Source organism: Lissotriton helveticus, chromosome 2_2, assembly GCF_964261635.1.
Source record: "Lissotriton helveticus chromosome 2_2, aLisHel1.1, whole genome shotgun sequence".
NCBI classification, from domain to species: domain Eukaryota; kingdom Metazoa; phylum Chordata; class Amphibia; order Caudata; family Salamandridae; genus Lissotriton; species Lissotriton helveticus.
Window position 1 is genome coordinate 308,252,181 of NC_136060.1, and position 12,656 is coordinate 308,264,836.

The following is a 12,656-nucleotide window of genomic DNA, read 5'->3' on the forward strand; positions in this document are numbered from 1 at the left end:
CACTTACAATAATTTCCTAAACCATACAAGAAACATGTGGTAAGTGCACATTCCTGTCATATATCTGTTAAGTATCTGTGACGTGAAAAGGTGGGCGATGTTGCACTGCACCACGATTAAGCCAAACAATGCTAAGCAACTAGCGAGACCTAAGCCCTCCAAGAAAACAACGCCTCATAAGCAAAAGCGCATGCACTGTTTCAGGCGAGAACAACCAACCACCCACAACCTGAGCTCACACAGACACCGACCAATACGACCCAGTTGGCAGTTAAGATTAACACGATGCAAGAAAAAAACTACAGAAAAAGCTAATACTTTGAAGGAAGTAACACTAGCTGATCGGACTTACGAAATTCACTATTATGCGTTCTACAAATGCTGGTTACAACCGTGGGAGTCCTGTCGCCAACTTAAATCTAGCTTTCTCTCTACCACGCTTTAACCACCTTGCTTCCTATCCTTGTCTCTTACCCTCCCCCACTCAACCTCACCTCCCTCTCATAGCCGTCTTGGGTATCCCCAACACCTGCATTGTCTACACCCGCTCCAGTCCCCGGGCAACTCTGGCGTTTTTCCCCTACTTATTGCCTTCCCGAGCAATTACTGCGCCACTCCTATCTAGAACCGAACTGCTTCCCGCTCTCGCCACTTCTACTTCAGACGACCTCTCACCTCATTCGTACTTACCAAAGGGCGTCACGATTAGACCGAACCATTACAAAGAAGGGGGTTGCTTGAAGTTATTTGGCAAGTTCTGGGCACCTTTTATAGCACGAGGCAAAATTACAGCGTAGAGTAAATAAATGTTTGTTTTTCTATATTTTTAATGCAGAGATCGGTTTGTAGCTCTGTAATGTGACGGTAGGAAACTTCCGTACTAGCTCCTCCTCCCTGCTATAACGAGCAATGGTATCGCCCTGTCTGAGTGACAGTAGCTGGAAGATGGCGTCCGGTTGCTTAGCGCTGGCCCTGTAGATCCTATCCGTGTGTCCCGAAGCCGTCACCGCTACCCCTTGTGACAGCGACAGCTACCAGGTGCCTGAGTCATGTCCGATTCGGAGGAGGAGAGCCATGACCACCAGCTGAAGATCGTCCTTCTAGGGGACGGGGCTTCTGGAAAGGTGAGAACCCCATCTTTTTAAGCAGCACCCTGGCTGGGCTTGGGGATGGTGGTAGTGTATCTTGGATGCTCGCTGAAGATACAGGGGCAAAGTATTCACGTTCAGACATGGGCACTTCTGATGAAATCACAAAAAACATATTACCGCTGCTTGTTGTGAATCAGGTTATAGGAAATTGGTATCATGTACGTGATTTGGGGACTGAAGGGAGTAAGCTTTGCCGCCTGTGGGCAAGCGGCTGGAGACAATTATGCAGGAGGAAATTTTCTGCACCTTTATTTGGTAGTGGTACGATAACTGTTTATTGTTTTTACATTAATATGTTGAAATAAGGGGTGAGTATAGAGTAAGTGAAAAGCTGTTTGGGAGGGAAAACACCTGAAACTGTGTGGTGCTAGTTGAAAAATGTAGCTGTCACAGAAAGAAAAAGAGTGAACACATTCTGAACTCCCAATAAGAAGCTGGTGGCTTTCAAAAGATCAGTTGGAATAGGAAAACAACTAAACTTCTGCAGAGAAGACGCTCCTCTATCATGCTTGTCTTCTGATCGTGAAACCTCTCTGATATGGCGCTCAATTTAAATGTTGGTGGTATGTATACTCAGTGCCTGAAATGTAAAAATAGAAGTGCAGTTATTCTGTAACAGAGATTACCTGCTTGTTTCTGAGAAGTGCCTGTACTCTCCAATTAAAAGTATCACCCCTGTCTTCGAAGTGCCGGTGTTCTCCTTCTCAAAATAAAAAAGTGCGGGTACTCAGTAACGGACAGTACCGGCCCATTTAAAGCACTGTCCCAACAGCGACTGAGTTTCAATAAGCCAACATGAAAGTCCGCCTGACAGATTTAAATGCGGGCGGAGCGTATGTTTGGCTGAGGCCAGGGCTTAAAGTGGAATGAAAAAACTGGGGTGGTGTCTCTCAAAGGGGCGTGGCTGATGTAATTAAGGGCGTGGCTTAAAACCACCTAAGCTAAAGGTCTGTGCTTAGCATTGTGTGCCACCAGACTGGTATTTTGCTGTTTCTGTCATTGCATCCAGATATATAATACAACAATTAATATCACAGCTACAACAAACCAGGACTATTGGCTTTTTCAATAGTTGTCAGTTGCATAAGATAAATAAGCAATAATTGCTTTGTTGAATATAATATTGAAAATTCTTCAGTTCTGATATGATGAGACTGAAAGAACTAAAATGAGTCTCTTTGAAGTTACATGAAAGGCTTCGAGCAGTGGTACTGTCGCAGAGTTAAGATGTTTTTTTTCACCCTGAGGGTGAGGGCAAAAATGGAGATCCCGATAGAAACCTGCCTCAGCACGTGCTTTTTAGAACTGCGGGTGCTCAGCACTGGCAGGATCTGGGCCACTTAAAGCCTTGGGTACGGCGGTGACTTCTCTGTCACCGCCATAGCCACACCTCTCCGACAGAGTAAGGAACGTCTGAGAAATGGCTACATGTCTGACCAGCCAATCAGGATGGGCGGGTGTGTAGCCATTTGTTACTGTCAGTCACTGCCAGTGTTGGGACAGTAAAAAACACATAATGCGTGAAACAGGATTTTCTTTTAAAAATACAAATAAAAATCTGTTTTTTACAAGGTTACTTCATGCTGATACAGTCCTGCACCAAACAGTGAGATGCATTGACAGGAACTGCCTTGACAACAGTTCCTTCCTAAACTTTATAAATGACTGCCTGCTTGGCGTTCATTTATAAATTTGATGGGCGTTCCCTCCGTCATGGGTCGGAATAATTTACTCTGTCCCCATGGCGGAACAGTGGAACAATTTCTATGTATAAATCAGGCCAAAAGTTTGGTCCTTAATTCATTGTAGCACCCCTGTGGTACAGTCACTTGACCAGAACTGGCATTTTCGCACCCCTCTTGTTATGCTGCTCCTTTGTTCCTGGTTCCTCTGCTGCTCTTGCAAATCAAAACTCATCTGTTGCTGTTACCTTTATATCCAGGGCCCTCTTTTGCTATTCTTCTGGTAATGCCGTCCTATGTGTTTTAACTCTCCAAATGTGTGGGAAGGAGACATTGTAGTCAAATTTGAAAGGCCGCAGGTACGTCCTCCCTATCACAATGTAACAGACAGCGTACAAGGACATCAATCCAAAGACTATGCTAGGTTCCTATAACACTGAGAGAAGGTACCCATGGAATCATCAAATCCTTGTTGTGTGTTCCTTAAAATGAACGTAGGTTCTTGCCCACGAAAGTGGCATGCTTCGTCACCAAGACCCTCCTCACTGTGGCTTCCAAAGGTCTGCACGATGCATTCACCCTGGAACGCTTTTGAGAAGATGTGTAAATCTCCCTGTCAGTGAAGTGCTTTGGCATTAACAAGTGAAAAGTGCATGAGGGTTGAAGAATGGTTCAATGACTTTATTGATACCATCCTGTTGCGGGATTAAAAATAGTCTGGTCCAGAATCTGTGTAATGCAAAGGTTGTCAGCATGTTTCTACCACTGACTCTAGAGGCACTAACTGATCTCAGCATTCATAAGGACTAGATCCCCCATTCCTAATCTAATATCCCTATACTAAGGCATTGATTCTGTAATCACGTGAGAGCTTATTCGTCTGGCAAGAATCCACTTCTGCTCCTGAACTGATCCAATCAGTCCAGGAAGCTCCTCCTTTCAGATCTCTACACGACATCCCCTGTTCATGCTGTAAGTGGGCATGTAGTGCACAGGGACTAATTTTTCATCCTACAGGCTCCAGGATTTATCTTTGAGCACTAGAGGTGTCTCCATATCAGTGGTGGTTTAGAACATATCTGTACTCCAGGGCTAATATCTTGATAGCTAGTTCCACTCTGAGATTGGAAACTGAAGCAGTAGTCATGCATCTTATTAGACTTTCTACCTAGCATGCCTTGAGATACACATTTGCTTTCTGTGGAAAGGAGTACTGGAGTGGCCCCTACAGATGAAGCTGTTTAGAAGAGGAGCTCAACTGCTCAGTTCTGTGAGTGAAGGAGCTTGTAAGAAGGACTGGATACCATCACCATCTACATTTAATGTAGCCCAAGGGAAGGATCATTACCTACAATAGACCTGTGCACCCCCTTTGGTACTGCCCCCCCTCCCCATGTGCTTAGGGTTGCCCACAACTGGACCTTGATATTGTCTAGGACCTGTTGGGCATGAAGGCCAGGTATCTTATGGAGACAAAGCGGAGCTGAACCCAGCAATCTGAATCAATTGATAGCAATATTGAGATTTATAACTTTTTTCTGAGTTCCGAATTGGTCCTTCCATCCACCCACTAAATACGCTGTAACCTTCTATCTTCAATGTCAAGCGCTAGAGCTTGCATCCCCTTAATTGACCTAGTCGGGACCCTAAAGTTGTGCCATCTCTTTTCCAATACAAAAGAAACAATTAATGGATGGAATGCTGGACAATGCAAACATTCACTCCCAGTCACAAGGATCTGGGTTTAATCCATCATTTTTTTGCCCACTACACCACCCCAGTTTGGACCCAACCATATGCAGATCAGACTTGACCCTGTTCCTTATGGGAACAGTCCAGCCCGAATTGCCAAGCCAGGTCCTCCCTGGACCGGAAACAAGCAAAACTTGGACCCCGGATACCTGTCATTCCCTACTACATAGTCCCCAAACTGGATGTCGGTTTGTGGGGCGCCCCTCTTTTTGCTGGCCCGGTCATTGTTGTTCTTGCGGCGGGCCTGGGACTCTTCCACATCTATCACAGTCTATAGTCCATGCCTCACTGTTGGGTATTCCATCTCTCACTGTTCTTTTTAGTAGAAGGTCATGGGGTGCGCACTTGGTCGTGCAGTGTGGTGTTTGTCTGTATGCACTCAGGAATTGGTGTAGCCACGTTTCCAAGTGGACGCCTTGGGCCACTCCAATCCGGAGGGCCTTATTCAATGTGCGCATGAACCTTTCCACATCTCCATCGGTTAGTGGCCACTGTGGTGTTGTTCCTGAAACTCCTGCCCTTGGAATGGCGGCCCATTGTCAGTGCGCACTTCCTCCAGCAGCCCTAGCAGTTCAAATGTCTTTTCGAGCGCCGGTTGAAAACATTCAAAAGCTGTTGATGCCACCAATTCGACAACAGGGTACTTCGAATGACTATCGACCCTCACAGCTATTTGACGGCCATCGGGGAAACTCCCAAAATCCAGACTCATCCGTTCCCACGGCGACAAGCTGGGCCTTTCGGTGATAATGGGATTGTCTGGCGGAACAGCCCCGTTATGATGCAAGCATGACACCTCCTGACCTTGTCCTCCACCACTCGATCGAGGCCCGGGATCCACACCTTGGTGCGCAGTCATGCCTTGGTTTTCTCGATTCCTTGGTGGGCCAGCTCAATCGTGCGTTCTCTGAGAGCCGCGGGACTCTTTCTCCTCAGTCGTTCTCCGCTCATTCCCACTCAGGAACCACTTGATTAGTCCCTCAACCTTACGACTTCTTCAATGCCTCAATCCGTTTTTCCTTGATCGGATTAGGGAACCCCGCCTGACTCCCAGTGGGTTTCTTTGCAAGCGCCATTTCCATTTCACCTGTGCGCGCATCCGCCATCTCTTGTGACCTTACCAGGATAAGCATTTCCTCCAGCGTAATCCACGGTTGACGGAGAATGAGCTTGCGCAGTTCCGACGACTTGCACCCGGCTATTAGCTGGGCTCGGGTCTCGAACACCCGATCAGCCACAGTGCAAGTGCTGGCCAACTTTCTCAATCTCGCTTAATACATGTCAATCGACTCCTCCCCCTCGCTGTTTAGCCTGGCGCAATTTGAAGTGTTCATAATCGGGATTCACTTGGGGGTCAAAGTAACGGTTGAGGGCCTGCGCCGCCTTGTCATAGTCCCCACTACCTCCAGTATCTGGCAGGTCCGGAAATAGCTCGTACAATTCGTCACCACCCATAAGCAGCATCAGCGACCTCTTCACTGTCGCATCCGTTTCTTGAGTGGCCACAGATGCTTGGTCGCCCTCCGGCTGCTCCCGCCGCCACTGTGCTCTCCGGTGAATCCGGCATAGCCGCCCCACTTCACACCTCTCAGCACTCCACGCTCCCGCCATGTGGTAGCACACAGGGTTATATCCCGCCTCGTCGCCAATGTGGTACCACCAATTCTTTAGAGGGATAGGTGTGGGGTCTCTGGGCACGCTTGCAACGCGCCGCGGCAATGCAAGGATATAGCGGCCTTTAGATTCAGTCGGAGCACTCCAGAGTACAACTGCACAGATACTCTGTCCGTGCCGTCAGCCACTTGTGCTGATATCATAATTTATTAAATACTCCCTGGTCCGGCCCAGAGTGGTGCATGCAAACAATGTATTGTAACGGCCGGGTGGCTCATCACAGCATAGTATTTTGATTTTACATACTCCTCCCCCCCCACTCAGGGCATGGTCTAGTGCTGTGGTTCTTAGCCTGTGGTCTGTGGATCCCTGAGGGTCCACAGTGCCTACTCATGGTGTACGTGACTATTTATAAAATGAAATAATATTAGCAGTTGAATAAAAAATATATAGATAAAAAAGCTAAATATATTTTTTTTAAATGCTTTATAAATGTGTAGGAATTTGATACTGGGGCTTAAAAGTAAGTTGGTATCATTATCTTGATTTGTGGGAGGAGCGCAAGTTCAGCAAATGGAAGGGGCAACTGGTTGCCTCAATTAAAGCACTGTTATGCCACGACAAAAAGACAGCATGCATTAAAGCAAATCGGAGAATGTTAATTTGCTAGAGTCTAGCATATCACTTCATCTATTAGAAACAAAAGTACATTTTAAAAAGGTCCAAGCCATTAAAATTTCAATTTTGGCATTTTTTTGTTTGTGAACTAAATACAATATGTCCTAATTTGTTTGCTGTGTCAAAATGCTGTGACTCAGCCCAGCTGTTAATAATTGTATATTTATTGATTTGTTCATTTATTTAGCTGAGCTCATTGCATAGGAACATCTTCAATATGCAAATAGCAGTTTGCAAAAAGACAGTTTCTCATGAAGTTACTCATAATGACACTAGAGTAGCTTACAAAAGAACAGTTGCATTTTGCTCAAGGCAAATTACATACAATCAAATTGACACAACGATTCACATAAGAACAGTTTCATATCTGCAATTAGAGCAGTTTATATAAGAACTTTTAAAAGAATTCCAAGAAGTAGAGGTCTAGTGTTGCATAAAAGCAGAAAGCATAGTAATGGGACGCATTTGTTACTAGGGGAACAACCTGAAAACTCTTGTGAGCAACACTTCCCCTGGGTGGAGGATTTTTGTTGTTCAACAAGGATATCATTCGTCAGCAAAAATGGCCTGTCTTTTGAGGCTGTGTGCAGTGCGGTCACCTCTGCCTCCAGTCAAGCCTTTGGATGGTAGGATAAAAAACATGGCTACACAAAGAGAGTCTGTGTGATTTACAAGCCCCCCCGAAACTGTGTGGTGTCCACTGATTCCAGAGGGTGCGTGACCTATTCAACCAGAGTAGCAATACCCCACTGCTTGTTGAGCAACAATATCTTGAGCAGCAATTCTTGTGGTCGGTTCTTCGGTTCTGGTTGACCTTGAGCAGGTTTCTGTGCTGGTTGCAAGTAAACGCACTCCGTGGGCACCCAGGCAGGATGGAGGGACCGAGGTGGCAAGTGGAAAGCTTTTTCTTCAGATTGATGCACAGCCTCGACTGAGTAATACTGATTTATAATTTAATTGGTGGTAGGTATAAATTAATAATTGATAATTTTTCTAAAGAATAGACTGGGCAAAAGTTACATTTACTTACAAATTATTAGTTTACTCATCATCCCACTTTTGTAGAACTTTAATCATTTATTTCCAAATTAACTCTTGCATTAGTAAGCTTGTTTTACTACTACAACCTGGGTGATTATTTGTTTGATAAGGTCCAATGAAAATGAATGGTACGGTTGCTCATGTTTGATAATAATTTTACCATATTTGTATTAACACTTATGTTACAGACTATTTTAGACAAATAATACATTTCTATCCATTGTTTAAGATTGTCAGTCCAAACATTGTGCTAGAGAACCTACCCTGAACATCACTGTTCATGGTCGTTAAGTGAGTGGGTGTGTCAGAAGCCCTTTCAGTGGGCTACAGGAAACGCAGGAGTTACAGAGCCTTCCAATGGTGGCTGAGGCCTGTTACTCCCTATGCCCTGGGGCTCGACGTACTATGGATCCTGCTCAGCTGGGCCAAGCCCCTTCTTTACCTGACTCTCAGTTAGGTAGCATCGGACAAGCAGTCAATGCTCCTTCGGGGGGAAGTGCAGATACAGATCGGTTAACACGACTTATAACTCAATGTGCAATCAAGCAGCATTAACAATAAATACATTTCCAGTCAAATACTTGTTTTTTTTATTTAAATAAAACTAGTATTTTATTTCTAATTTAACACATGCAAAGGTTAGCAAAATTCAGAAGCAATAACACAATCTTCCTTGAGGTCAGGGCTCTAGTAGTTGTTAGGCCACTCCCTGTCCACTAACTTTAGTGCATCGGGTTTAGTGTTCTCCGCGGCCTTCAACACTGTCTCTCTCCGCAACCTAGCCCACAGACTCCATGACGCAGGAATCTGAAACAAGGCCCTCAACTGGATCCTCTCTTTCCTCTCCGGCAGAACGCAACGAGTCAGACTCCCTCCATTTCTGTCGGTACCGACTCCAACCACCTGTGGAGTCCCACAAGGATCCTCCATCAGCCCGACCCTGTTCAACATCTACATGGCCCGCTTGCATCCATTGTCAGAGCACACTAACTCAACATCAAATCATATGCAGATGACACCCAACTCATCCTCTTCCTATCCAGCGACCCCCAACATCACCAAACGCAACTTTCAAGCTGGAATGGAAGCCTTCGCCAGATGGATGAAGAACAGCTGCCTTCAACTCAACACGGACAAAACCTAGGTACTCATCATGGGCCCACACCCCGATGCCTGAAAACACACCTGGTGGCCTCCCGCCGTCCTCCATGGACTGCACACGCAATCTTTTGAACTCAAAATGGACCGCCAGACCAAACACCATCACCTCTTCCTGCTACCACACCCTCCGCCTGCTCTGTAAGTTGTTCAAGCGGATCCCCCCCAGAACACAGGAAAACTGTCACACACGCCTTCATCAGTAGCAGACTGGACTACGGCAACGCACTCTACGCCGAGATCAACAAAAACCTCACCCACAAACTCCAGAACGCCGCAGCCAGACTACTCCTCAACCTACCGCGCCACAGCCACATCAGTCAACACCTACAGACTCTACACTTGCTCCCCATTGAGATGAGAATCACCTTCAAGCTTCTCACCCATGCACACAAGACCCTTTACAACACCGGACCCTCCTACCTGAACCACTGCCTCGTATTCCACACTCCCCAGCACTCTCTCCGCTCGACCCAGCAACGCAACGGTTCCTCGGATCAAGAAAAGCAGAACAGGAGGTTGCTCCTTCTCCCTCCTCGCCGCCAAGGCATGGAACCCCCTGACTTTCCACCTCCAACAGACTGCATCCCTACCTACGTTCCTAAAGGACCTCAAGACCTGGCTCTTCGATGGAACTCAGTGAACCTCCAGTATCAGCGGAACTCCCCCGCCTGCCTTCTTTCCCTCAGCGCCTTGAGATCTGTTCCCGGTGAGTAGCTTGTCCTTTATAAACCCCTGATTGATTGATTGATTGTTATTCCCCATTCACTGTTGGTCACATCCAGGGATTGTGAACTATAAGGCCGTAGTCAAGAGTTCTTCACTCTGACTCCTTTCAGACATTCAGTCACAAGAATCTACAGGGTCGCTGTATCGATCAAAGTATGTCCCCTGGGGCCCCGCAGGCCCAGTTGATGACTTACATGTTCTGGCGGTATTGAACTCCTCAGCAGCAAAGCAAAATTCTGCTCTGGATCAGCCAAAGTCTGACTGTGCGTGGTCACAAGCGTAGCATCTAGCAGACTCTTTCCTCTGAGCAATGCTATCCGCTGGAGATCTGGGTTGTTCCCGCTCTGATGATCTCGCAGGAAGTCACACTTTCGTTTGCGGGGAGGTTGATTTCCTTGCTTCGATGCGGCTCCAGCAATGTCCTTTGATCCTCGGGCTCCCTTTGGTGCAGTTCATAGTGTGCGGGCTGGATCTGCTTTGGTCACAGCAGTAGTTTCTCAGTCTCGGGCGAATGCCTGAACCCTTGGCGTCAGTGTCTCTGGTGGCCCCTCCTGGGTAGCCACCATGCCATTCACAAGTCTGGTCAGGCTGACCGTGCGTTAATGTTCACAGCGGCCCCTCTCTGGTACAGGGGCCACCCAGAAACCAGGTCGTGCAGGCCTGGTGCCCTCCATACAATCCTCGCTCCTCAGCTCGGCCCACGGCGGCCCTCCTAGCACACTGCATTCACTGAATCAATTCTGTGGGTCCTGCCTCATAATTTGGTGCTTCAGTGAGGCATAATCTTTGTGGTCCTCCTGGTCTTAAGTGAATACTCTTAATTCATTGTTGTTACTTTAATCCATGCAATCTAAAACAGTATGCCTAATTTCTATAACATATAGCAAAGCACTTCTGAAGACTGTGCCCAGCCAAGTTTGAGTTTAATGGGGTCATTAATCTGTATTTTACTTGTAATTTAACTTCCAGTCTGATAGTAATGGACATTTTGAATCTCTCTCACTCCTCCCACTTTGACTGAGTTCATCAAGCCAGCAACTATTGAAGTCCAGTCAGTCACTTTATTACCTTAAGAGACCACTCATACCCTGGCTTTGTTTGGTTTTCCAAATGTGCTTTTTGTCTACTTAATCATCTTTAATATGAGCCATGCTTGGGTGGATTTGTCAGCATATGTGGGAAAACTATCCGAGAGTATGGATAACTTAGACCAAAAGCCTAACATAACTGACATGGTTCCTCTCTCTGTATTTATAAGGAATGACATTAATGCAAATTGGTGCCTTGGTGTTAATCTTGTTTTATTCCTCTATAAAGTCAAGATTAATAATGCCCACGCTGATGATGTCTTTCAGGACTTCATCGTATAATCTCTGTAGAGTCTCTTTTATGTGTTCATACTTTGTTTTGCTTTATTGCTCAACATTTATCTTTTGCTTTTGACCCTCACAGCTGAATTCTTATGGTCATATCATATTAAGCATGTAACTCTGTGTATTGTTTATGATATTTACATGTGTTCTTATTGTTAATATATATAAAGTGGTACAGTATTTTACATAGGCATTGTGTTATATTATATGTATACTCATATACAAGAGTGGGAGAATTCCCATGATAGTCTTCACATGGTGCATCAGACATCACAAGACACCTTCTCATGGTCCTTCTGCAAAGATAGTACACATACAAAACTTAGAGGACTCTGACATAGAGACGCTAACATTTCTGCCATTGACGACAGTCTGCTCTTAGCAAACAAGAATATACATTGCTTCATAGCAGACGCTTTAGATGCTAACTTTTATCAGCAAAAACTCGAAATACCATGTTACCTCCTTTCACAATATTTTATTTCCTCAGCGCCTAAATACCAATTTGATACCAAATACCCATCGCTCACCTCGTGTGAATTTCATGGTAAGCCCTTTATGCACCTCACCTGCACCGGAACATGCACTTTGTGGCACAGAGAGGTGAGGCTGGAGATAGCAGCTGTGCACTGTGCACAGAGAGGCTCCATTTTAGATGGCAGTGCTTTAGTAGTGCAGGCCCCCAAGAAGACTTACTATTTGAGGATGGCCACAGCGTGGATGCGTGCATCGTGCATGTCAAAGGCCCACCTAAGGCAAGTCAGTCTGCGCCCATCCGAGTACTGACCGCGGCCAGAACCAGCCACTATGCTGGGACTCAGAGATGATCACGGTTATTTACTACACCTCAACTGACTTATTTAAGCGGCACCCTCTAGCTAAGCAGTGCAATGTCCCTGGGCTCCTAGATGCAAAAGGCCATGTCTGCTGCCGCTTTTGCAAATCGCCTCTCCACCCCCTAAATCTTAGAGTCAGCAATAAAAAGGAGCATGGAGTCACCCTTAAGAAACTAAAAGCTGTACTTATAAATGTCCGCTCCCTACTTAAGCTCGCCTTTGAGGAGAATCAATTAGACGCCCTCCTCATGACAGAAACCTGGCTAAATGAGGATTCATGCCTTGACCTACAACTAGCGCTGCTCCCCGACTACTCCTGTATAAACGTAGCTTGCATTGGCCGGAGAGGCGGTGGAGTGGTGATTGATTTCAGAAAACCACTTAAATGTCCTACTTTCCAAGTGGAGGACCTGATCAGCGTGGAAGTCTTAGGCTTCATTATTTCTCCTTCCGCTCAATACTCTTTTACGGATGTCCTATTATACTGTCCTCTGGGTTATGCTGGAGACCTTATTAACGTGATCTCCCAAGCTTTGGGCCATAGAAATCTCCCACTATGCTAATTTTACCATCTTGGGTGATTTTAATATCCAACTAGATAACCCTATGGACAACATGGGAGTAAAACTGATTGAGGTACTG

At 45.9% G+C, this 12,656-nt stretch overlaps 1 protein-coding gene across 1 annotated transcript in view; it reads left to right on the top strand.

The window, feature by feature from the left end:
- Positions 1-917: 917 nt before the first annotated feature.
- Positions 918-12,656, top strand: part of RAB28 (RAB28, member RAS oncogene family) — a 671,449-nt gene continuing 659,710 nt past the window's right edge. Inside the window, exon 1 of the mRNA XM_078678464.1 lies at positions 918-1,124. Within this exon, the coding sequence (XP_078534590.1) occupies positions 1,050-1,124 (75 nt within the window). The 5' untranslated portion in view covers positions 918-1,049. The remainder of the gene's footprint in view (positions 1,125-12,656) is intronic.